Genomic DNA, 26,962 nt, shown 5'->3' on the forward strand with positions numbered 1-26,962 from the left:
GAGCTGACTGGAGCTCCGCGCAGTCAACACTCGCCCGTGTGATGAGTTTGGAAACTGCGCGGGCATTTAAATGATCCTCTGACATATGTGGACATACCATCGTCGGACAGAGGGATATTGCAGCCTCACCCAAGAAAGGAGATTCTGTGAGTAAAACCGCGGGATATGGAGTGAATTGACTTTCTGGCGGTGTGATGCCCGGACATTTTATTTGGCTTTTTACGCGCATGTAATTCGAAGATTTGTGGCACCGCCCGGAGCGCACGGAGCCCCTCTGGTGTGTGTGGTTTTTGTTTTGTCTTTTTGCTAAATCAAGGAAAGAGCAACTAACATCCAGTGCCACAGGAGGGGAAAAGCAGAGAAGAGACGAAAGCCTGTGCACTTGCTGCTTTTTCACTGCAGCAGGAGCGATGTAGGAAGTCGTCCGGAGGATGAAGTCTCACGCATCCCGCAACAGAGGGCTTTGCTCTTAATGAAAACGACATTTCCTCTCCACATTCGGACTCTCCCGCAGTGATTAAATCCTTTTTATTTTTTGGGACATATTTCAAGTCTAAGTGGACATTTTTTTTCAGGTGGGAACAATGAGGACTACTGGTGCAGTGGACTATTTGTACTATTGCATGCTCATCCTGCAGCTTGTGCATCAGCCCGCTGCCAAGCAAGTGCTCCGGTACCGTTTGGCTGAGGAGGGACCCGCCGATGTAAGAGTAGGGAACGTAGCCGGCGACCTGGGCATCGTAGCCGGGTCCGGCGAGGTGACATTCACGCTAGAATCAGGCTCAGATTTTTTCAAAATAGACAACATAACAGGTGAGCTCACCACCAACGAGAGGCGCATAGACCGTGAAAAATTACAGCAGTGCCAAATGATATTTGATGAAAACGAGTGTTTTATAGATTTTGAAGTGTCAGTGATAGGACCAGCTCAGAGCTGGGTCGACCTCTTTGAGGGAAAAGTCATCATACTAGACATAAATGATAACACCCCGTCTTTCCCTTCCCCTGTCCTGACACTGTCTGTGGAGGAAAACAGACCCATTGGAACCCTTTATCTGCTGCCCACAGCCACAGACAGAGATTTTGGCAGAAATGGAATAGAGCGATACGAGCTTATCCAGGACAATGGGGAGAACTCAAGGCGCTTGGGCTCTTCTGGGGATTCATACTCTGGGAAGAGGAGATTTGACGAAGGCGCGAGCAGGAGCAGCGTCTTTGAACTGCAAGTTGCTGACACCACTGATGGAGAGAAGCAGCCTCAACTCATCATTAAAGGGGCCCTTGATAGGGAACAGAGAGACTCCTATGAGCTCACACTGCGTGTTAGGGATGGAGGAGATCCCCCTCGCTCCTCCCAGGCCATTCTTAGGGTGATGATCACTGATGTGAATGACAACAACCCCCGGTTTGAGAAGAGCGTGTATGAAGCTGACCTACCGGAAAACAGCTCCCCTGGTTCCCCCATACTGCAGCTCAAAGCGACGGATGCAGACGTGGGGGTTAATGGTCAAATAGAGTATGTGTTCGGGGCAGCCACAGAGTCAGTAAGGAGGCTGCTGAGGTTGGATGAGAGCACAGGGTGGCTGAGTGTGTTGCACCGCATTGACCGTGAAGAAGTGAGCCAACTGAGGTTCACAGTAATGGCCCGTGACCGAGGCCAGCCGCCGAAAATGGACAAGGCCACTGTGGTGTTGAACATCAAGGATGAGAATGACAACGTTCCTGCTATCGAGATCAGGAAAATTGGACGCATTTTCTTAAAAGATGGGATAGCGAACGTGGCTGAGGATGTGGTGGTGGACACACCCATCGCCTTGGTTCAGGTGTCAGACCGCGACCAGGGGGAAAATGGCATCGTGACGTGCACAGTGGTAGGCGATGTGCCCTTTCAGCTGAAACCAGCCAGTGAGATGGAGGGTGAGCAGAATAAAAAGAAATATTTCCTCCACACGTCTGCACCGCTGGACTATGAGGCCACACAGGAATACAATGTGGTCATAGTGGCTGTGGACTCTGGAAGCCCCAGTCTGGCAAGCAATAACTCTCTTATCGTCAAAGTGGGCGACACTAACGACAACCCTCCTGTCTTCAGCCAGAATGTTGTAGAGGTGTCGTTCCCTGAAAACAATGCCCCTGGCGAGAGGGTGACAACAGTGGCAGCCATTGACGCAGATAGTGGGAAGAATGCTGAAATAGCCTATTCCCTAGACTCATCGGTAAATGGGATTTTCTCTATCGATGCAGACAGTGGAGACATCAGAGTAAACACCATTCTGGATAGAGAGCAAACAGAGCGCTATGAATTCAAAGTGATAGCCAAAGATAAGGGCATAAACACTCTTCAGGGCTCTGCAACAGTGGTCGTCCTTGTGGCCGATAAGAATGACAACGAGCCAAAGTTCATGCAGGATGTGTTTACCTTCTATGTCAAGGAGAACCTTGAGCCAAACAGCCCAGTTGGCATGGTTACAGTCATTGACGCAGACAAAGGCCAAAATGCAGAGATGAGTCTTTTTATTGAGGAAGAGGAGGAGATCTTTTCAATTGAGAATGACACAGGGACTATTTTCTCCACCCTCTCCTTCGACCGAGAGCAGAAAACTACATACACGTTCCGTGTCAAAGCTGTGGATGGGGGTGACCCTCCCAGATCCGCCACTGCCACAGTTTCACTCTTCGTCATGGATGAAAATGACAACGCACCAACAGTCACTTTCCCAATAAACAGCTCCTACACCCTTCTTCCTCCCTCCAGTGTTGTCAGAACAGTTGTCAGAACTGTCATCGCCACTGATACCGACACTGGCATCAACGCTGACCTGAACTACAGCATCATTGGGGGAAACCCCTTCAAGCTGTTTGAGATTGATGGGGGCACAGGGGTCATTTCACTGGTGGGGAAGTTGGAGCAGAAGCACTATGGCCTCCACAGACTGGTGGTCCAGGTGAACGACAGTGGCCAGCCTTCACAGAGCACCACCACACTGGTCCATGTGTATGTTAACGAGACACTTTCTAACTCCACAGTTGTGGAGGCCCAGGTGGCTAAGAGCCTGAGCACGTCTCTCAACACCAACATTGCCGGTGACCCCAACTATGATCTAAGCAAACAGCGGCTAAGCATTGTAATTGGGGTCGTTTCGGGCATCATGACCGTCATCCTTATCATCCTAGTTGTTGTCATGGCCCGCTACTGCCGCCCCAAGAATAAGAATGGCTACGAGGCCGGCAAGAAGGACCACGAAGACTTCTTCACACCACAGCAGCATGATAAGTCCAAGAAGCCCAAGAAGGATAAGAAGAAACAGAAGTCCAAACAGCCACTCTATAGCAGTATCGTCACTGTAGAGGCCTCCAAACCCAACGGGCAGCGCTACGATGGCGTCAATGAGAAGCTGTCGGACAGTCCTGGCATGGGCCGCTACCGTTCAGTCAACGGAGGGCCGGGGAGCCCGGATCTGGCCCGGCACTACAAGTCCAGTTCACCACTCCCTACTGTCCAGCTTCACCCGCAGTCGCCAACAGCTGGTAAAAAGCACCAGGCAGTTCAGGACCTGCCCCCTGCCAACACCTTTGTTGGCACCGGAGATAACATTTCCCTTGGATCTGACCACTGCTCTGAATACAGCAGTCAAACTATCAACAAGTACAACAAACAGGTAAGAAGACACATCTCCATGTTCTTTTTTTCCCCCTTCCACCACTCTTAAATGTCCTCTGTTTCTTCCTCTTAGTGTTCTCTCCACCATAATGCTTTCTGACAGGGCTAGTCTCAGTAGTCTTGTTGCCTTTATGGTGCTAATGTGTGTCAAGTTAGCGGTATTGATCTGTTTTTGGTTTGGAGTGCCATTCACATGTAATATTGAAAGGGGAGAGAAAGATTTAGATTAGCTTATGAGGGGATTTTGTTACCACTCGACCAAACGGGGCCCACTTTTTGACTTTCATCACGCCGTGTGTTGAGTCTGCCTTTTCCGTAAGGGGTGTCACGACTACTAACCTCGGCAAATATGTGTCGGAGTGTTGTAGACAGCTCACATAAGGGTTTGGTTTGCAGTTATTTTATCCCAGAGGGGAGCGAGGCAGGGGCCGGTCAAATTCCCCTTAGCCATGTCGAGCCCTGCCCTGCCCTCTGGCTGTGACAAGGCCCCCTTGTCTTCTAGTGAAAGGGAGGAAAAAAAACAAAAGAGGATAAGAGAGAAAGGTAGATGTAGGGTGAATGCAGCACAAACATGGCTTTGTTAGGTTTGTGAGTCAGTTTTACAGTCTGGTTTTAAGTAGGAACATCTGGCCAGGAGGTCATATTAACATTCTTCTGGACTTATGGGTCTGCATCGCTTCATTGACCTAGCAATGAAATTGGACATTTATATACCACCTCCCATATTGTGCCTGTGTTTCTTTTGCTCCCTTATCTTTCTCCTCATATATAAATGTCTGCCATTTTCTACCTGCTTTTTCCCCCTCCTCCACTTCTCATCCACCCCTCAGCTACTCTCACCTCCCTTCTGTTTTTTGCTTTTCTTCCTTTTTTTTTTTTTGTTCTCCCGCTCTCAGTAACTCCTTTCTTCCATTTGCAGTGCTGGAAGACAGTGGAGGTGGCATGATGTGATATTCAAATTCCAGGAAATATGTGCTTTTATCAGTTCAGGCTTTATAGTTTTTGGCACTCTTATGTGCATCAACGGCAAGACACACAGCTAATACATAATGAAGTCGGCTGATTTGCGTTTTTTAAGAAAAAAGAATGCTACTGTTTTATGTGTTTTCTATGGCAGTCTAATGAATTATTGATCTTTCTTTTACTTGGTGTCAGCACTACTCTTTTAGAATTCAGAAGTGCTGTTTTCTCTCAGAACACAGCTGGATTGTTTTTGTTTTCCTCTTTCTTTTCCTTTATATTCCATACCCACTGTCGCCTTTCCCCCCTCAAACTCTCCTTTGGCCCAATGTAGTGTACCCTTGCACCCACCCGTGCTGCCTCTTCTCCCTCTTTATTCCTTATTCTCTCTCAGCCCCCGCCACATCATACCCCTTACAATGGTGCTCCCTTGCCTTGCCTTTTTTCTTGCAGTGGTTTCTTTTTAAATCTCCACTCTCATCTCTCTACATCCCTCACCCCTCCCTCTTGCCGCTTCTCCTCTCAAATCATTTCACTCCCCTTTTACTTCTATCCCTTCTCTTCCCCTACTCTGTCTCTAACAGCTTCTAATATGGTGTATTCACTGAGCTGCTTCCCAGAGTGTGAGGAGTGCTGTTGCTTTCGGATGTCTCCTGCATAATTAAAAGGGCACTCTATTTGCTGCTGCGGCAGCAGCATGTATTGTGTGTCACTACGCTCCACTTATATAATTATTTATTTACTCTCTGCATTAATGCCGCGGGAACTTTTATGAAGTCTGCGTTTGTTACAATACAGCGTCTGAGGCGGAGCAGTAATGCATTGGCAATGAGTATTTTCTTGTGATGCTCAGTTGTAATAGAATAGTAAAGAAAGTGTTCAGGGGTCTACTGGGCAATATCATCCATGTTTATTGTGTGGTGAGCCCTGTTTGGTGCTTAATATACAATAGCTAGCAGGTATTAAAATCGCCTTTTATATCCCAGGGGCTCAGTAAATACTGTTGATAAATTCTGTTGGGGTGAATAGGGTGTAATTTAATGGCTGCACAAGAGAGCTAATTGAAGAGAAGGTGTGTGTGTTCATGTGCTCCAATTATGGCATTAAACAGCCGCCTCTATATTAGATTAAGTAGTGAAGCGGTCATGCTCCTGATTTTAAGGGATGCTGCTTCTAAAAATATTCGATTTTCACGTAAGTGCCACTACAGATAAAGACATAATAAAACACTCAAGGACACTTGTGCGCCTCAGTTAAGGGAAAAATTTATGCATGATCTGGATTAGTGGTAGTTACATCACAGAACGCCATTGACACTATGTTTTTATTATATTTTATATTCGTCTGGGAACATATTTTACATCCCTGAGATTTATTTGTATTTAAATATGTAACAAATTTAGCCCCAGATGATGATTTATGACATGAGATGATAGGGGGTGTCTTTAATTATGAGTTTTTCCCACACACAACATGAACATACACACCCTCAACCACAAACCCATCTCTCTTGCCACTCCCTCTCTTTTTTGTCCTTCTGTGGGAGGAGATAGAGACAGGCACAAGAAAGACGGCCCTGTTAGCGGCACAGAGAATGGCCCCTACTGTTTCACAAGGGACTTTGGGAGAGGGAGAGACGGGGAGGGAAGGAGGGAGAGAATAGAGCTGACCATTGACAGTAATCTCTGAGGTATCGGGTTCCGTCTTTCTCTGTCATCACCTATCTAGTCTTACAATAACTGCACAGGCAACCTGCTCGGGCAGGTAACCAGGCAACTGAGGGAGTTTATCGGCGAGGCGAGCCTTTCTTTTTAGCCCATCAGACATTTAAACAGTCATTAAGTCAAGCTAAGTGTGAGGGAGAAGCCAGCGTGTCACCCGGCAGCTGTCGAGGGCTCGAACAGGAGTTGCAACAGACCTGACATTTCATCTCCTGAAACTCTTTTGACTGCAGCTTATTCACATTTCCTCTTATTTTGCTTCTCACGTTATGCTTCTTCTATCAGCTCCTTACATACCTGCGTCCAATCCTTACGTCTGAAGGCTGATGAGCAGTGCGTGCACTTAACAGAACACTTAACTTTATTACTTTTGGCAGTAGCTTCTGTCCTCTCCAGTGCCAGAAAATAATGCTGTCCAACCGTAATGTAGTGAGGAATGAAATCACTTAGCCATCGAATTAGCACAAGCCATCAGCTTTTGTTTTATCATTGCACTTCAAAGCGCACGCTTGTGCCCAGGTGGATCACTTTTAATCAGCGCTGAGCCACAGCAGCTTGTATTCTATGCTCTCCCAGTGTAGCCCCTCAGGGCAGGAAAAAGCCCCGGTCCGCACACTTATACCAGGTTATCCTGCCTCAGGGCTGATGCAGCAAGCATAACTGGACGCTGCCCTTAACCCAGAACCCCGGTGTTCACCTCCTGCGCTCCAGCCAGCTGTTCCCCCTCTGCCTCCTCGTGCCAGCCTCTCTGGGACGAGCTGGATACAGGTGTGGAGCGTCCGATTTGCATAGGGCGAATCCTCACCCAGGACAAACAATATCACCATGCAAATGGGGGTCACCTGAATGGTGTTTGTAGCCAAAACGTAGGCTGTGATCGCCCTTCAGGCTCCAGGCAGAACAGGAAACCAATATGGAAATGTAGTACTTTGCCTCGGGCCTAATTTGTTTTAACCTACGAAATGTAGCTGCCTAAACACCTATGAGAAGCCACAAGTGACCTATTTAAAACTCACAAAACCCCAGTGACCCTGCATGGCAGGGGCTGAACATAGATTTGACCCATCGTGCTACTATTGTCTGAACCTTTTGTGTTGTTTCCTCTGGCAGTCATCACCATTAGTGTTTTGCAGGCACCAAACTCCCCCGATGGCTTCTCGCGTGATTTTATCTCGCCGTGGCAGTAAGTCCCTCATTGAGCTCAATAAGGTAATTACCTGATAAGAGGTTGCACAAGGAGCTTTACCATGTTTGGCCATCCCTCCACCCTCTGTGGTAGCTGATAGAGGCCAGCGTAGGGTTAGGGTTTTGGGAAAGGCAGAGAAAGCAGCTACGGGTCAGGGTTAGGGGCTTAGGGTTTTGGATCAGGGTTAGGGTAAGGGGTTTTGGGTAAGGGTTAGGTTGGGGTTAAGGGGTCAGGGTTATCTTTTCTTGGGTTACGGTTAGGGTTAAGGGGTTAAAAAAAGGTTAGGGTTCAGGTTTAGGTTTTCGGGTTAGGTTCGGGGTTGAGGGGTCAGGGCCAGGGTTTTCGCGTTAGGGGTTTAGAAAAGGTAGAGAAAGTAGCTGTTACAGAAAACAATCAAACTTTACTTCACTATCATTAAATCTGTATCCAGGGCAGAACTTTCCTGCAGAGTCATGTAAGCAATCAGATGATAATCAGAAGATCAAAATATAAAAACAGGATTTATAGCAACCTCACGGTAATTCAGTACGGGGCGTTAGAGGTGAGGAAAAAGGTGAAGAAAAAAACCCCAATGTGGAAATCTCGTGTTTAGTACGAAATGAGATTATGTGCAATGAGCTGGTTTGTTTATTGCCGCATTATTAGTGTCCTTTGTGCGGTGCTATGCACTGCAGACTGTGGCTAATTTTATCAAAAATTGTTTTGGATCTATTACGGCTTAATTCAATCTATGGGCTGCTCGGGCTTTTTGTTGTTTATGCTCCGAAAAGGAAAATGGAAGGAGTAAGAGTGCACAGTAATACTCATGAAATTGCAGCGGGCAGCATTTTCTGCTATAATTTGGTTTGGTGATTTGAATGCATTCGCTCTAAGGCAATTACTAATCTAAGGATTAGACTTACCTGATACGCAGGCAGGAGCGGTGCGGACTGAGAGAGAAAGTCAGGGAGAGATTGCTAAAGCTGGTTGCTGCTATAATATGTTAATACTGAGGCATTTTTCACTTTCTTTACCTATAGGGGGAAAGCATGAATACTATTACTCCTTTTCTCTATCTCTGTCTTCTCTCTATCTCCTCCTCTCTTCTCTAAACGTGCTGGTGAGCTCACTCGTCCTCACATGAAATACTCACGATCATATGTATCAGCACAGGCCGCCAAAACACAGAGGAAAGAGGGTGAAACGGGGAGGAGCGAGGGACGAAACAGACAAGAAATTTAAGCCACATGCAACCTTGATTGCTCTCCACGCTGCTGATTGTAAGTGGCAGTGTCGGAGATGCCACCTTCTTCTCGCCGCTTCTTTCAATTTGATGTCATCGAAAATGGAATTTCATTTCATACTCGGCAGCGATCGCATTAGACGGGGCTCGCCAGGATAAAGCCGATTAATTTCTGCAGATTTGCCTTTCCTGTGGCACTATCAATCACCGCACACTTACAGCATTGCAGACTTGTTTTTACACGGCAATTGTTAGGAGGAGTTTGTACAGTAAATTGACTTTTACAAGGCTCCCAAGGTCTATGATATGCTATGCTAGCCTTGTTGTTTTCCCTCTGTAGCTGTCCTCTTGTAGGAGCTCGAACCAACTAAATGAGAACATCACTTAGCTCTGCTGCTGTACAACCCTGGGGAATAGTTCTCTGTCGACGAGCTGGATCACAACACGGATCAGACGTAAGCCTTGCTGTTTGTGAGACTAATAGGCAAAACAATGGTGTTTTGTTTACTCTGACACTGTACCTCATCAAAATTGCTAAAAAAAAAATGTCTGCCAGAGTTAGCCGCGTAATGATGTCCTTTTTTTGTTGTTGTTGTGCGGGAAAGGTCACGGGCCGTTTGTTCTGTTGATAATCGTTCGAACAGGTGGCAGAGGGCGCTTTGTGCTTCCTGTTTTCCCCCTGCCGTACTCTCTCCTGAGCAAAGTTTCTGTTGAGTGTAGGTTCCCATGCCTCCCTCTCTCCCTCGCAGCCGAACGCAACATTGCGATGAATCAGATGAATCGCTCCCTGTCAGCGTTGCTCACACGGGTCCAAGGTGTCAAGGGAACTGCCGGCAGGGTCCGTGCCCCCTCCCAGCCCCCCTCCCGTCACGGGGCGACGATTTAAACCCCCGTCCAGCGTCAGCTACATTTTCACACGTGGCCTTCGCGAAAATGAGAATAAGAGCCATGAAAGGCAGACGTGTTGATCCATAATTTACCTCTAAGTGCCACCTTTTGCGCCTGCAGCCGACTGTAAAGCTCCTTAGTGCGACGAGAACTTGTTTATTAAGCGGAGATGACAGGTGGGGAGAAAGGCACTTTAAGTGACACGTTCTCTCCCAGACTGACGGAGGAAATATGCAAGACGATTGCTCGGTGTGTGTGTGTTTGTGTGTTATCAAGTTCAAGAGGGTAATTGAAGCATATTTAAGAGGTACGACCTCTACCCTGGGGTCAGATTCCCGTTGATTTTTTTGGATCGTTCTCTCTCTCTCCATATACTTCCTCCCCGCCTTTGACCTCCCTTCTTTTGTATTAAGAGACTCCTAAAATATTAACCTGCGCTGAGATCTCCTGACTGCGGAAGACACATTAAGAATTGTCCGGGATAAATAATGCAGCCGAAAGCTTTGCTTTTTCTTTGTCCGATTGCTTTTTTATTAACAGGCTGCGTTCATGCATATTTGCTAAGCAGAGGAATATAATGGATACAACTTGACTTGGGAAGGGGAGGGATAGGACAGCTTGACTGCTTCTATTAGCCCTGCTTTGGTGCGGCTCCCACCATGTGGCCCCCCAAATGAGATTATATGTGTATGAAACAGGAGGTAGAGCACTCACCGACCATCCATCAAAGCCTGGGGGGACCTGTGTGAAAGTTTGTGCATGTGTACTCAGTGGGTACACACATTGCGGTGGATGTGTACGTGTAAGGGCGTGGGTGTACAGTAGGTGTGTGTGTGTGTGTGTGTTATCCTGTGAGGGCTGGAGACGAGAGCAAACGGGGCCTCCACAGTTCAGCCTCTCCATCATCCCGCACGCCAGGCACACGCGCGGCGACATGCCTGAGAGGGTTTCAATATCCTCCGCGAGTGTGTGTGTGTGTGTGTTTGTGTGCCCGTGCTGCTGCTGTGTTTACCCAAGGAATGCAGTTCATTATATTTGTATGTGTGTCTGGTTATTACATACACTCTCTACACACATGCGCACAGAGGCAGATGGAGCCCGAAGGCTGGAGCGGTGCTTCATCTTCAACTGTTAAAAAAACCCACAGCAAGCTCAAGCAGTCTGGGCGGATGATGGCTCTCGGTAACTGGGGAGTGCCCTCGAGCAAGGCGCTGGGAGCTCCTCTGCCCCAGCGGAGCTATTTATTGGACACCGCCGTGACTAATAATGTGTGTTTCAACCCTACATGCAGCTCTGAATGTGTGCAAAAGAAGCAGATTCATTAGCAAAGAAGGCCCCGTATCGATGAGGCCTTACCTGGCAGAGAGCAGCCTATTAGCCAGGCCCGATAACTCTTGTCAGGGGCTGGAGGAGCCTGCCTGCCTGCTGGAGAATGAAGGTCATGGGGCAGCTGGAGTTTACGAGCAGCCTCGCCAGGTAGCAGCCATCAAATCAGCTGAAATATGAAGTCCAGCCAGAGCTTTTTTTGAAAATGCTAATTTTTCAATTTGCCTCTTTTCTTGGTGCGCACTTTGGCTCGCTCTTTCATCAGGCTGCATACAGTGATGTAGGATGAAATTGAAATGAGGATAAGGTTACAGATGAGGCAGATGATGACAGATGTGCACCAGCCGCATGTCGACTTTCTTCATAACACTGATATATCGAGTTTTCACTATTTTTGTGCATCTTACATCTACGACTTAGTTAATGACTCGCTGTCGTATAGAGAATAGAGATATCATGAAAAGAAGTGGCCTATAAGTTGAGACACATCCACATATTTTTCAAAGCTGCAAGAATCTTAATGATCCCTCAATTTTTCAGTTAGTTCATTGATGAGAAAGTAATGGTTTCAGTCATTTATCAAGCAGAAATGCCAGAGATTTGCTGGTTCCAGCTGCTTAAATGTAAATATTTTGTTTTCGTTGTTATATATGATAGTAAACTGAATATGTTTGGGTTTTAGGCTCTCTCTGGGGAATTATAATGGGCATTTTCACTACGTTTCGCAAGATAAATCAATCTGAGCTGCAACAGTTGGTAAAATGTTTTGCCAACTATTTTGGTTATAGATGAAGCAGAAATGCCAAAGATTTTCTGGTTAGAGCTCCTTAAATATAAATATTTCGTGCTTATGATAGTAAACTGAATATCTTAGACTGTTAATCGACACAAACCTTCGGCTCTGGTAAATTATTCACTCTGCAACAATTAGTCATTTTAGTCATTATTTGATCAAAACACAATGAATTGCTGCTATTTTGATAATCGATTAATTGTTTCAGTCATCTGTGAAGCAAAACTATCAAACATATGCTGATGCAGGCTTCTTAAATGTCAGGATTTAATGTCTTTTTTTGTCATTTGTGAAAGTAAATGAAGTCTTTGGGTTTTGGACTGCTGGTTGGACGAATTAAGCAATTTGAAGACATCACTCTGGGCATTTTTTTGACATCTTATAGACCAAACAACTACTCAGTTAATTGAGAAAATAGTCATTAGTTGCACCCCTATTGATATCGGAGAGATGCGTCTGGGTAGTGATCGTATCTTCCTTGATGATACATCAGTGGCAGATTTTAATCCCTCAAAGAATCTTGTTAAGATGAGATTTTGTTCTATAGCTGAGCTCTACATCATTCAGCCTGAATTAACTGAATGCAGTGTGACACTGGTCCTCATATACTGTACATTCCCACAGGCCTGCCCTGTTACAAACTGCAGAATAAAGTCCAGATGACTGTGATGCTGGCTTTAGTCAGACAAATTCTTCTGTGGATTGAGGAGCTCCAGACATTTAATATGGTTTCAGGTATTGATTTGCGGCACCATGCCCTATAGCCTGTTTATTATCTCGCTTTGGCTTCACCTTTTACTCCTTTTCTTTCGCTGTATCCGAGGAGATGGAGTCCTCCTGCTCGCTTCTTTCCCTCTCTCCTCCCCAGCAACAATGTTCTCAGTAAGCGCTACAAATATTCAATCAAACTGGCCACTGGCAAAGAAAGAACACCCGTTTGGGTCGGTGAATGAGTGGGTGAACTCAGGTGCGTGAACTCAGGTGCGTGAACAACGGCGTGTTCCCAGCTGCGGCTGTTTGCTCAGTTTGCTGCAATTATGAAGGGTAGAGAAGCAGGGGGGGGGATGTAATCACGAGTGAGAGACTGGTCTTTGACACGGTTCATTTACTCTGAGTTGGTCCAAAGCAACACTTGGGACACAATAGCCAATTGTAAATTACAGAGTGGATTCAGTGGCGAGAAGTGCCTTGAGGGGGAGCTAGCCCACAGAGGCGGGGAAAATAGGCAATGCTGTTACATTTGTTGTTCTTTTTTCGAGGCTGATGAGGTCTGGGATTGCGGGAAAGGCAACGGTATCAATCAAATTGACATGTCTGGGGGCGGTAAAATGATTAGAATAATGGTAAACAAAGCCGCTTAAACACGGCCAGGTTTCTCATATTTTAGCTCAACTTTTATTTCCAAACCCGGCTTCACTTCATAAGCTTCACTTAACGTCAGCTTCATCATGTTTAATCTGTCCATAATGATATATTAATAACAGACTTCAGTGGAAGGAGGCACACTGCTGGGAGCATAAGTGCATAAAGGGAGCCTATCACACAGTGAAGAGCTCTTATGAACTGGTGACGTGAGGGGAGCTCATAGCGACTTTGACAAGCAGCTAAGTGCCTACATGGGTGACATTTACGAGTGTGTTGTGGAGATCCCCAGCCGGACTTGGAGGAGAACACTGTTACTGTCTGTTTAATCACCATCAGAATTCTGCGGCTGCTGCGGCGAATGTTTGAGCAGCGCAGATTACTGTTCCCCCCCCCCCACCGATGGAGCCAATTGCGGGGCGATCGTTTGATGTCAGCGCAAATGTGCTTAACATGCACACCGCCCTCGCCTCCCTTCCCCTTCTTCTTCTTCAACATTTGAAAGATTTACGTCAGGGTGCGTGCATGTGTTTGTCTACCCCCTTTGATTCTGTTTGAATGAGCTTTTCTTCGCCGAGGCAGCCTCTTCTCCCAGTGAATCGGGGACATGACACGACATTCGGAGACCTTGTAATTTATGTTTAAAACGCAAGCGTTATCTGTGCCAGCGTGACTTAGTTTGAACAAGGAGGCACACTGGCGAGGGTCCTCATCGCACTGTTTAAACCGTATGCCTGTGTTTGCTCAGGAATCCTTGGGGGGCTATCCATTGTTACTATGGCAATATACCTCCGCCGCCGCCGCGCTCGCCCCTGCCCACGGCAACCTTTCCCATGGCCATATGCCTGGAGTTTTTTTTAAAAGGTTTTCACTGCTCTCTCATCTTGCTTGTACCCGGTAATTCAGACTCATCGCTGCCAACGGCGGCGCTGAGGGGCAACGTGCTACCAACAACAACAAAAAAAAAAGTCGTGGTATCCTAACAGCGTTGGCCCGGAGTTGGGTGAGGCGTGGGAACGTCATGTTCCACTAAACTCTTTTGATAAAGCCACCTGGGCAAGCAGGGAGCGTTTCAAAGATGAAGGTCCCCGAGCACTAAATTGGCAGGAGTTGCTTCACTACAATGGGCTCATCTCTTCCCTGTGTCACTGCTCCTTCGGGACCCGTAATTTACTGCCCTTCCCACTTTGAGTTCTTGATTCATGAGATCAAATTAGACAGTGAGGGAACATCAGTGCCTCCACAATACTTTGCTCTTTCACTCGAGGCTGCGGTGCTTCAGTTAACTCTTCCCTGCATCTATTCCTGGGCTTGAGAGATTTAAAATACAATACGGGCAGCCATATTTCTCGAGCCGGGAGAGAAGAAATGAGCTTGATGTGGCTAAACAAAAGCATTTAATAAGATCTGAGTCACCCATCGAACCCCTTTTGAGGGAAGACGTGCCTTGCAAGGTCGAGCCTTTTATTGATGCGGCGCACCACGCAGGAATCTAGTGTTTTAAGACATTCCAGAGTATCAAATAGCCATGAATCTTAAAGACGGATGAAACAAGTCCTCTATATTTCATCCCGTATCTGAGGAGCGTGACGGCTGAATAGCAATGAATTCATTCAGACAGATTAAAGGAGCCGGTGTCAAGGATCAAACAGGAGGAATGCTGAATAAATACTGTAAGAATTCCTATGCATGGGGAAATGAAATGACCAAGTGTGCGTAATTTTGGAAGGCAGTGAATGTAATGTCATATTCAGAGACTGGCAAGCAGATTAAAAGCAGAAGCTTGAATGACAGTATGAAGTGTTTGTGTGACAGTGTGTGTGTCTCTTCTCTGTAATGACTCTTGGCACGCATGTGGCCTAATGAAGTGGGGCTCCGTCTGTGTGACGACAGTATCGCGTCTGATTGTAAGTTGCCCCAGAGGCTGCCTGCGGCGTTTCAGCATGTTTGTTCTGTTCAGGCGTTCACTGTAACGATAAACGCTCACCTTTTTTAACCCTTGCGTCTCCTGGATTAGCTCGGGGATATTTCGACAAACGCATCAACTTAATCAAACAGGAAATATTAAACTTCTTAAGGCATTGCCAGGCATCAGTAGCAGCCTGGAGGACGTTCTTTAAATACAATGCTCCCCCATCTTGGTCTGCCTTCAGGAACACACTGCGGCTCCTGTTTGATTACCAGCCACAGCGTCTCTGTAGACTTTGTGTCAAAGCTCATAATGAACACTGTGGGCAGCGAGTGCTGTGAACCTCCGCGAGGGAGGAAAAAGAGGCGCCTGTGCATGTTGGCATGTGTGTCTTCTGCATGTGTTCCTCAGGCGCCGGCAGCCCTAACAATCGGACTAAATTTCACCTGCCTGCCTGCGGTGGTGCGTTGTGTTTTCTCACCGGAGGGCGAGACGAGAGTGTCTGAGGCTCAGCCACGGAGGTGTAAAAAGATTGAGACAGAGGAAGACAGAGGTAAAAAACAATGTGGATTGAGCAACCACTTCCAACTACCACTGTCGGACTGACAAGGCGGCGTGAACCATCCCCGCATCCTCTCCTTGCGTATTACTCAAGCCATCGTCCGCCTATTTACACAAGTCATATTTTCAGGCATTCATGTGATTTTTCAACACCCACTGAAATATGCTGCGCGGATATCGTGTGCTGTCAAAAAGCGGGCGCAAGAGGGAAGAAAAACACACACACACACACACACACACACACACACACTGTCCCTCCTACTGTAATGTTTGTCGCCTTACAGTGTGATCCGAGAGTGATGCATTGTGGGCGTGGGTGTGAGGGGCGGGGGGTAAGGACGACACCGCCTCACGTGTTTACCTCGCATCGGGCACAATGACAACAGCAGTAGCGACAGCGCTAGGAGGAGGCCCCTTTGTGCGGCACGAGCTGATACAAGGAAAGGGAGTGACAGGTTTGAAAAATTGGCAAACAGTGTTTGCTGGAAGGCTTCCTTGGGGCTTGGGTACCTTTGGAATCATGTGCGAATGCAGAGGAGTGTGAATGAAAAATAGCCGCGTGATCCTGCCATGTTGCTTCTGTCAAGAATGCCTGATTTTTTTCCTCTTCTTTCTTTCCCTCTCTCGCTCCCTCCCACCGCTCGCTGTCATCCTCATCATCTGCCCCTCAAAGCTCGCTTCCTCTCCCTCTCCGCTTCTAATCATCTCTGTTTTAACACTCCATTCTCTCACCAGCTCCTCCATCTCTCTCATTCTCACACTCCTATCCTCCCCCTCCTCTGTTCTTCCAGCTTAGCGGACGTGGTTATTTAAGGCTTAGGATCCACAAAACCCGCCTTAGGTGTGTTTGCTTTTGTTACTTTCCCAAAACGGCGCATTGACTGCCACATTGTTAGCTGTTGATCCTTGTTCAGCCACTGCCCGTCAGAGGAGAGGTTTCGTGTGGTTTAGCGGCGACTTAAGCCGAGGTGGAGGCCTGCGATCCCATCAGCAGGTTTTTAAGTAGTGCAGCTGCCACTTAGCAGGGAAGTCAAGAAGACATTCTCCAGATACCTGTCCCGGCCTTTCCCTCCCCCTGAGGGGAAACGGTCAGGGATCCACCCTGCGGGGCTGAGGACATAAACTCTTAACTGTCGAGATAAAGACTGACAGTAATACACGCAGTTCTAAAAACAACTCAACAACCGCTGGAATCCTTTGCTTTTGTCTTCTGTCCATTCTGTTTGAATGGGTGCAGTCGTGTGTCAAGATCCACAACAAGAACACACTTGCAACTCCACGCTCGTGTGTGTGTGTGTGAAGTTGTTTGAAACAATTAGTTGTTTTTGTATTTCTGGAATAGCGAGACACAGTTTTTTTTTTTCTCTCCCTCTCTCTCTCATTGCGACACAAACCAAAAACAGTCACAGTGTGATCTCTCCTTCACAACATCTGTCCCAGATTGCTCTATCCTTTCTAATTAAACCCTGTTTACCTCTTCTTGCACACTGATGAGAGTGCTGGTTTTGGAGATGATGAGCCGGCATTAGGGATGAGACAGGAAACCCAACCAGAGTGTGTTCCTTTGAGTGTGATGTGCCAAGTCTCCACCAGCCCCTGACCATAATCCCAACTCTGACCCCTAGCCCTAGCCAAACCCTGACCCCAGGCTCAAACCCAAGCTCCCACGTATTGGCCTTTCACACCCAAAAACTCTTTAATTAATGCCTGGGAAGGCTTAGGAACAGTGCTCTAACCTTGTTTTGGTATATTCAACAGAAGGCAGTTGAAAAAGAGAGGGAAAAAAAATGAATCTAGAACTTGAGGCAATTTCCAATCATACATTTTTAATGTTTATTCCACTGTTTCTTAATTAAATCCATGCATCTGAATATCGTAAAAAGCCTCGTATCAGAAGTGGGTTTGGGACGTGTGGAGTAGACAAATTCATAATGCATAACTTTCCCAGGCAATGTCCATGAGGGATTTTAATAGATATCTCATGACTTTTTAGTAGAGTTATATATTTGCCCTCTGGGGTTTGGTTGGAGCAGGCATGAGGCCTGCTGGGCCGCGAGTGTGTGTGCACGATATTCCCAATCCTTTCACGTGTGAAACATATTGGATGGTTATCTGCGGCAAGGGTCAGAAAGACACATTTTAACGATTTTAAACCTGGTTTAACAGACAAACCACACACACACACACACACACACACACACATACAGAATTATCCTGGGCAGCAGCCTGATTCAATTAGTAGGAGGTGAGGAGCAGAGAGATGAGGGTCACACTTGCCATTCCAGCCCAAATGGAGAAGCTTCCTGGGAGACCCAGCTCGTCTCTAAATTTGGCAGCTCCTGGGTCATTGTTTCATCGCAGCCCAGAACGGCTTCGGGGCTTGCTGTCACTATAAGCCCGGCTATCTATACATCTATAATGCACATTTCAATTTAAAGCTCCTTCTCTCTTGGTGATGTTGTTTTGCGCTGTGTTAGCTGCAACCCCGGACCCCCTGCAGCTACTGGGAGATGTGTTGGTTTCTTTGCTCTGGCATATCAATGAGGCTGGAATTTTAAAAAGTTACAGAGCTACATGCTATGCATATAGTCTATGTAGCATGCATATTACAGCGCGGAGATATTGTTTGCATCCTAAGATTTCTGACTCCAGGGGTGTTTTTTAAAAGATGGAGGATGGAAATGATATAAACAAGCGAGTCAAACAACCTCTATAAAATCACTTATCCTCACATACCCCTGAAGGAATAATGATAGCTGCCCACACTGCTGCTCCTCTGTTATTGAAGTTTTAAAATGAGCATTTATAATAAGGAGGTTATTTGGTATAGATTTCCTGTAATGGTGGTTACTGACAACGGCCGCTCCTCCCATTGAGGTGTAATGGACAGGGATAGGAGGGGGGATCAATGGCGGACAAACACCAGGCCTTCTCATTTGAAAGTTATTCAAACAAGCGTCAGCTCCAATCTCTAATGGGAGTGTTTATAAAGAGCACCTGGTGGTGCGGCGCCCCCCCAACCCCTCCACCCCCCGTCTAGACGGCCGTTCCAGTAGCTCATGACGGAGAAAGCTTTGGCAGCAGGGTCTGATGAGGACAGAGAAGAGCTTCAAATATGCATTTTTTTTCCCTTGTAAATGTATTCCTCAGCGCTCAGTCAGAGTCGGAGATCGATGTAACCTTAAGTTAACCTCAAGTACTTTTTCTCGCATTCGCCCATCAGTCCACCACGTGTGTCAGGCTCACAAAGCACGAGTTCTGCAACCCTCTCTGTTTGTGTCCAGAGGATGTTAACGGCCGTTGAGGTCTCCTCTCGGTGAAAAAAAAATCAAAACTCCCTTCGTGTATCTCTCTGAGGACTTATTTTGTTTGCGGTAAAACATTCCTGACCTTTCTCTGTAGCGGTGTTTTCTTGACGTTTCTGAGAAGATCTGGGTTTAATAAACAATAAATGAGGCCAGAGAGATCCCCAGCATGCCGGGGCTGTTAACATGTTTGGTTTAAGTCTTGGAAGACAGAAAGTGGGCAAGATGGGCCAGAGACGGCGAAGACACACAGGGAGAAAGAGCGAGAGCAGCGGGGGGCCTCTATCGAACATGGGACGGTAAAACTTTACTAGGAAAGGTGCGAAAATGTTCCGGGTTTTTATTTTTGGCCCCTGTCGCTTCGTTAAACTTTAAATAAAAAATAATGAATAAATAATTCAAATATTCACAGTCAAATGAAAAACCATAGCTGTTTGCCTTGAAGCTTATTTCTCTATGCGTGTTCAAGAGTCCGGCCCTCTGCTGCCGTCACCTCTGTAGAGAGTGATGTGTATCAAAGCACCGACACAAAGGCCTTTGAACACTTGTGGAAGCCGCCCGAGTCTTTCCTCTGCTCAAGGTGGGGGAACACAAAAAAGAAAATAGAAAGAAGCACGAAGACATCAACAACACCCGCAGGATTCAGTGTCTCATCCTTTACGCGGACACGTCTGCTCTTATTAATAGCCGAATCTCGCAGGTTGTAAATATACGGGGCGTCAGTCTCCGGGAGTTAACATTGTCTGAAGTCGAGCGAGTTTGGATCCGGCGCTCGGCTCTGAATCAAATTGTGTGTGAGGCATCTTCCCCTCGGGGGAGAAAAGGGAAGCAAGGAGCTCAACACAAACAAGTCTTTCTTGCTTTTTTGATTCCTCTCAGTGATCGCTAATTATAGACTGACAAGGCTCTTGTTGAAAAAGTACAAAAGGAGGAAAAAAAAAAAACCACATGAAAAAAAATCATTAAATACCCAGTGTAATTACATTTATTGTGATAAGTTGGAACAAATACATCCCTCTCAGCCTCCAGGGACTCATGTGCATGTGTGGCTGGAAATGAATCTCACTTTTACAAACTTGGGTATTATGCCTTTGGGCTTTGAAGCGATGACGTGTCAAATTTACGGGCGTTGCTGGATTTTGCAGTGATTTTGACGTATTAGCGTGCCGTTTTGGATCGGGTACGACAGGTGCTCTCGTGCCGACACAAGGTTTCCGACGAGGGCCTGTCAGATCGGAGCGTGGCGCTCTACAAACCTCCACTCCCAGAACGCACGACTTTGGCTAGCTCAACCGGAAAAGGAAGAGGGGTGACTCAGATCTTTGTCTCTGATTCCTTTGAGGCTCCAGGCAGGTTATAATAGCAACTTCTATCGGTGCAATTTGGATTAATAACATAATGGCCCAGTGGATTCTCCAGTGAAAGGGCGCACAGGTTGGAAAGAGTCGTGACGTCAAGCTAAAGAAGTGTTTTTCCAGGAGGTGAAAAGCCTGAAAGGCAGCAGTCACGGTTGCTACTGTTCCTGTTGTTATAGAGGGCGTGCCTGTCCTGTTCCCGTGCTCATGATGTGCTGTCACACTGGAATCCGACGGTGGCTTCGGCTCCTGTCATGTGGTCTTAGAGGCATGCAACGTGGTTAGTTATCCAGATCCTAATCTCTTTCAACCGCTCACTTGCAATCTGTGCGCGTTTGCCGTTGAAAGGGAGCAGTTTCTCCTTTATTTTTGGCACGCAGCAGACATACCAAAGTGCAGCAAAGTCACGGCACTCTGCGAAGTTATTCCACTTCACAGTGTTTCGAGTAAGTAGAATCAGCAAAGAGTCGAGAGCACGAAGAGAAGGAAAAAGCGGGCTGCTCATATCGCAGGTGTTGGGGTTTTTTTTTGTCTCCTCAGAATTTGTAAAGGTTGCTTTTCAAATAAAAACAGTCATAGGAGAGGTGTGAGTCACCTATAAATTGTGGCGCCGCATATTTTGGGCTGCTCATATCGCAGGTGTTGGGGTTTTTTTTTGTCTCCTCAGAATTTGTAAAGGTTGCTTTTCAAATAAAAACAGTCATAGGAGAGGTGTGAGTCACCTATAAATTGTGGCGCCGCATATTTTGGGTGAAGAGCGTGAAATAAAGAGATTAAGCTTCCAATAGCGGCAGGAAACAATCCAACAAAATCATGAAAACAGACTTTTTTGGGGGATTTCAAGACATGTTTGAGCTTTCAATGAAAAGGCTTTCTTGCTTGCTACATTTAGTGGCCTTGCATTCACTGCTGGGGTTCATCCGAACAGTGTTTGTTGGCGTTGAACTCACGCTGAACCCCTCCGCGCTCGTCTTTTCGCCGTCGTATCCCCACATCTCTGAGGCCACCGTGACGCTCGGCTACCTCCCTGTTTTGTTTTTTTTCCCCCAGCAGATTTATGCGTCTCTGGGAGGAGATGTTGGCTTCTGTATACAGCTATGATTCAGTTCATGTCTGGGACTTAAGAGGAGCGCCCGTCTGTTGCTCACGTTTCTGGACCCCCGGATCATTAAAATGCCTCAGGCGAGGCGCTCCTCATGTTAGCTGTTTCTTGTCTTACACCGTGCTCCAACATCTCATTTTGGCAGAGCGCGGTCGGATCACCTCAGAAAAAGTCCAAATAAGGTGTTTTCTGCACAAACAACCTCTTTTTTTCCTGCTCTCTCTCTCTCCGTCTCTCTCCTTCTCTTTCCACTCCTGCCCCTCATTTTTCTAAATCTGCATGCTCTATTAAAACAAAGCCAAACAAGGAGCTGTGAGCGGGGAAACAAACTTTGGAAATTCATTAGTCAGGGCGTTGTTTTCACAAATTAAACATTAACTTTTCTTTCTTGCTTTTGTTGCTCTCTCTCCCTCTCTCTCCATGCCTCGCATGAGACACGCTTGCCCGGGTGTTGTTTGTAGCGGTTTCATTCGCCGGGGATAATGAGAAAATTCTGCATATCAATATTAGCCGAAGAAATCTCATATCCATACTCGGATGAGGTTGGTTAATTTGACTGTGTACCACTGGGTTTACAGTCGCTCTGCGCTTTTTTTCAAAAGGGAAGGGGAGAGAAAGGTCTCGTTGCGAGTCCACATGCTTGACTCCCTTTTCATGGCTTTTTGCTCCGTGTCTGCAGGTTTGGTAAATGAATTATATTAAGCTTGTTGGGGAGAGGGAGCTGTTTGCTGTGTGGGCCCAGTCAGGATGTGCTGCTGCTGCTAAACCCGGGCTGAGAGAGCAGGATAGAACCTTTGGGTCGCTCATGAGGTGGGTCTCAGTGGGGGGAGCAGCTGCCTCTGCTCTGTAGCTGGTCCCAGGTCGGCCGGTATTGGGGCCACCGATCTAAATGCAGGTAGGAGGGGTGGGCGATACCACAGAGTTTAGTTTGATTCATGAGGTGAATGGGTCACACCTCACCTCAGTTAGTATCTATACTTTGGGGATTGATCTGCCCTCCCCTGACAGGAAGCTATGATTCTTTAAGCCGCTTTCTATGTGGCGCAGTAGGCAACGTCTCGAGGTTACCTAAAGTGCATTTCAGTGTACAGTGAAAGTCTTCCTAATGCTAAAAGTGACTGACTGGAAAGACACTTCGAGCGAGTTAATACACAAAATAAATAAACAGAATTGTGCATTGATTTCAGCCCGGGCGTGTTTTCTGGGGCCTATCTGATCCAATTAGAGAACTAAAATATGTTGTACTTAGAAGTTACTGCTACATCTCACCGCCCTTAAATATTAATAGAGCAGTTTTGCTGCACAGAACCACCAGAACTTACTGTGCTGTAACTGTACTACTACTAGTGTTAACTCTGTACAGTAGTCATATAAAAGCTGGAGTATTGACGTCCAGCGAGGCTGCCATACATCACCTTGGGACGCGTGGATTGTTTGCCTCGTGGACAGCGAGGGCACTGACAAACATAGCAGCATTTATCGATCGTTTTATTATTCCTTTAAACAGTAATATGGATTCTGCTCAGAGGTGTGTGTGTGTGTGTGTGAAGGGCCAAAGGATGACCGGCTATGCATGCTGCGTTTTCACATTTTCCGAAGATGCGTACACAAACGCACGCAGAGCTGCCGTTTGCATGTCCTGTAACCCGGCTGATGCACCAGGAGGTCAGAGTGTGCCACCAGTCTCTCGCAAACACACTCTCATTTTCACTTCATTACTGGAGGTAACCGAATACATTAAGTTACCTCCGCATGCGGAAAATGTGTTTGCCTCAGCATTCTAATCCATAGAAGGCCCTTTTAATGAGGGGGGGATTTTATACTAGAGTGCATAATTCAATTAGAAGGAGGAGTAAAGAAAAGGTCTGCAGTAAAAAGTCCCTGTTGTGGGACACTCGCCAGGTGGCTGCAGGATCTGAGAGGGAAGAAAGGAAGAGGGAAGGAGTAGATGGAGGGAGAGATGAAATGGAGGAGCGGCGCAATGCACGGTACAGGTTGCGTTTGTACATTCAGTCCCGGCCAGCTTAATAATGTGGGCCCACCTACACACACAGGCAGCCATAGCCTTGCCAGTGGCAGCGGTACCAACCCGCATGTGAAAGCAGAATGATAATACAATATTTTGGCTGGATTGGCATAGTGTGCATTACCGCAGATGACAGTTGTTGAATTGCAAATGTCCTCCACGGCGTGTTTTTGCTTCGGTGGATTATTAGCCCGGTTATTTAGCATTTTACTCTATTTCACGGGGTAAAAAGCTAAATATTGAAACCGAGCACGATCCTGAATTTGTTATGTACGGCTCGAGAGCCACTTTTTTGGCTGCTTGAACGAGGGGAAAATTGAAATATGGAACAGAGGAGAGGTTGTGGCTTTATGTCTCGGGGCGTGCCAAGCCTTATTTGCGTTCGGCGCTGATAGCGGAGCATTAAAAAGCAGGCAGGTGCACAAACAAACTGTAGCTGCACTGAACAACACTTGCCAATGGCTCCTTCCCACTCTGTCACTATGCGAGGCAATGAGCTCAGTTTCTCGGGGTCCCTGAACAAATGAGCGCTGATTGGGCCTGATGTTTTTCAAAACGCTTTCCGTGCTTTCTCTTCCCCTCTCTGCACACACTGTTCGGTGAGATTACCCGATTGACCCCGACCTCACACGGTTGGAAACAAAAAAAAAAAAAAGAGCCTCGAAATAGGAGCTGCCAGTTGGTGTCTGCTGGGCGAGATTTGGTGTGATTTCTCTCCCAAACAATAACCTGGAATCAGAGAGGCAAAAGCTGGGACACAATCTCGCTCAGCGGCCAAAGCGGGATAAAAATACAAATGCCCGTTTTGTATGTGGGAGAGAAAGCGAGGCAGGCTGGGATTGCACACAAAGTCCTTCAAATCCTCTGAGGCGCTAGGGGCCGTCATGTGCCGAGCGGTAAATTGATCATGACACAGCACCGTGGAGAAAAAGAACCCAGAACGTACAAGCGTGTCAAAGGCACAAAAGATGAGGCAGTGGATGCAGGGCCTGAGAGAAAGGGAACACACACAGACCGCATCATTTCGACATCTTCGCTGAAAAGCAGCAGCAGAGCTTATGTGTCGCTGTTCTTTATATCGACACACACTCACGTGCACGTGCGCTTTCACATATGCAAAGATGCCGCCGTACCCTATATAGGAAAGGGCCGACCCTCGCAGATTCCTGACAGCCGTTCGTGCCCATCTCGCCTCCTCGTACTGTTAGGAGTTGAATTCGGGTTCATAGCCAAACCTTAGGCTGCGCGCACAGAATCAGATACACACACTTCGAAACCATCCATTTTACTGAATTGCTATATTTTCTAGGTTAAACACACCCTTCCTTTGAAGTGAATTTCTCTGTCCCAGAGCATGCAAGTATTATGCTCACAACCTTGAAATATTAAAGGCAGAGTGCTGCAAAGATATCGGAGAGTGAATCCTCGCTTTGCCTTTTATTGCATTTTTGGACTGTCACATACTGGATTGTGACCATCTGGATAAACCTCGCAGGATTTAGTAATATATCCAAATGGCCAAAGAAAGTAAATCTACCGATGAAGTATTAGGTGGGAGGTCGGACGAGTGACTGGCTTAACCCAAACAATCTGGCGCTCTGAGCACGGAGACCCTGCGGAAATGTGGCTTTCAACCTGTCTGCGTTTGATGCTAAAATATTAATCATGAAGTGTTTTATGTGACAAGCTGCTTTGTGGCGGCTGAGTGAGAGCTAAGGCCTTGGCAAGACGACAACGGGTATGTCAACACTGCTTTTACACTTAGGTTTTAATAGTTAATCAGGGGCCTTGTCACTGATACGGGGGGTTGCTTTGTTTGGACTGGAATGCCAAAGCGGTGTTGACGGTCGCTGAAGACGAACGCTCCTGGATTCTTCTCGGTCGGGAATGTGCGTCCTTGAGCGAAGTGAGACGCTCTTTCAGCTAGTGTCGCCGCATAAAGCGGTTTTCAGAAAGAAGTGGAATGCAGTTCTTGAGTTTAGCGTAACGTTCAGTTATCAATAGGCAGCCGAGGGAACGCCGCGAGCCTGGTTAAGTGTCCTCGTTGCTCAGCCGTTGTCAGACTCGCTTCCATACAACTGGGTCGCCCGCTTTGAAGTGACGCTTACCCTCAGTCTGCCCTTTGATCTGCTCAACTTGACCTCCCTCGAACCCTTAACTCAATGCATTTCCACACCACGCACTACACATAGCAGGGAAATTAAAGGACAGGCTGAATGAATGGGGATAAATAGAGGCCATCAGCCTATTATTGCTCCTCCGAGGGGGCGACTAAGCACTCGTGAGGTGTTTTAAGAATTCCAGAGCGGTCAAGCGCCTTTTGTTGGCTGTTTTTTTTTTGTCATGCGCAAGAACCTCGTGCTGAGGTTTGGATGGATTTCCCCCCCAAACAGGTGCCCTTGCAAATAGAAAAAGCATTGTGTTTGCGAAGAGTGAGTGCCTTTTTCTCCTGGCCACGGAATTATGTTGGGATATTTCTGCCTCTTTTCATAAGACACCCTCCCCTGTTCCCAGCAAGTGATTTGGCTAACCGTTGAGCAGCTAGTGGTGGTTTTTTATGACTCATACCAACATCTTTCTCCCTCGCCGCAGTGGGGGGGCCACCACTTTGTCTTTCATACGCCCAACAACAATAGGAAGTGCCGTTGAGCTTTATTCCCCTTTTGACATCAATACTGTTTTAGAACTATGCTGTTGAGTCGCAGCTTCTCTGCAAGCCGAGCTGGCCTCTCCCTGCCTGGGGCTAGAGAGGACGCGTGCAGCATACCTCAACAGCGCTACGCAGCTGAAGAACCTTCGCCCCGTCCGTTCTCGTCTCCGGCCCCCCCCCCTCCTCTCGCCTACTCTCCCGGCCAATTACCAATTCCCTTTTGAGATACAATGACATTGAGTTTTGACAGCTGAGGGTTTTTTTTTTTGTTGTCATTGAACTTTTTTTTCTCCCCACACCCCGTCTTTCTCTTTTCACCCCTCTTTTTTCTTTCTCTCTGTCTGTTTTTGAAGGTCTTTAATCTCGGCTCAAAGACAGGTGGGGTGGTTGAGCTGAGCACTAAATGAAAGCCTGTGGAATTGTAGTTGCCTCTTTGACCTCAGGTTCTCCTTCCTCGAGAGCGGGCCTCGTTACTGGCAGCGGGATGTCACCTCAGCGCGAGCCAGATCAAACGCCGTGTGAAGTGCGTGCTCGCGCGCGCGCACATCTGTGTGTATCAGCCGGAATCCTATTAGAAAACCTGATAATGTCAAAAACTGACGGGGAAAGAGATAAAAAAAAAAAATCCTCTCGACATGGACATATTTTAACAAACTTTTACAGGGTTCAAACTTCTCTGACAGACCCAAAGTTTTAGCCGAGGGATCAAATCCCCCCCGGTTGTCATTCCATTGCTGCTCATCTCCCCGATAACCATCTGCAATTTACAACCTAAAGGTCAAAGTCTGCATGAGGAAGACTGAAGCTAATCCATCCGCTGAGGATAACTCTTTCTTGATGACACTTTGTAATGAGTATGGCGACATCCCGGGTTTAAAGAAGATCTTATATTTGCAACACGCTGTGTTATTGAAAATGAGATTTTCCAATCGTGG

The 26,962-nt window shown here is 46.9% G+C and overlaps 1 protein-coding gene across 2 annotated transcripts in view; it reads left to right on the top strand.

Annotated features, from left to right (window-relative positions):
- The first annotated feature begins 623 nt into the window (after nt 1–623).
- pcdh7b (protocadherin 7b) overlaps nt 624–26,962 on the top strand; it is a 110,884-nt gene continuing 84,545 nt past the window's right edge. For both annotated transcript variants that reach the window (XM_073475615.1, XM_073475616.1), the window contains exon 1: nt 624–3,659. In XM_073475615.1, the coding sequence (XP_073331716.1) occupies nt 624–3,659 (3,036 nt within the window). The remainder of the gene's footprint in view (nt 3,660–26,962) is intronic.

The sequence above is a fragment of the Pagrus major genome, chromosome 10 (genome assembly GCF_040436345.1).
Source record: "Pagrus major chromosome 10, Pma_NU_1.0".
Classification (NCBI taxonomy): domain Eukaryota; kingdom Metazoa; phylum Chordata; class Actinopteri; order Spariformes; family Sparidae; genus Pagrus; species Pagrus major.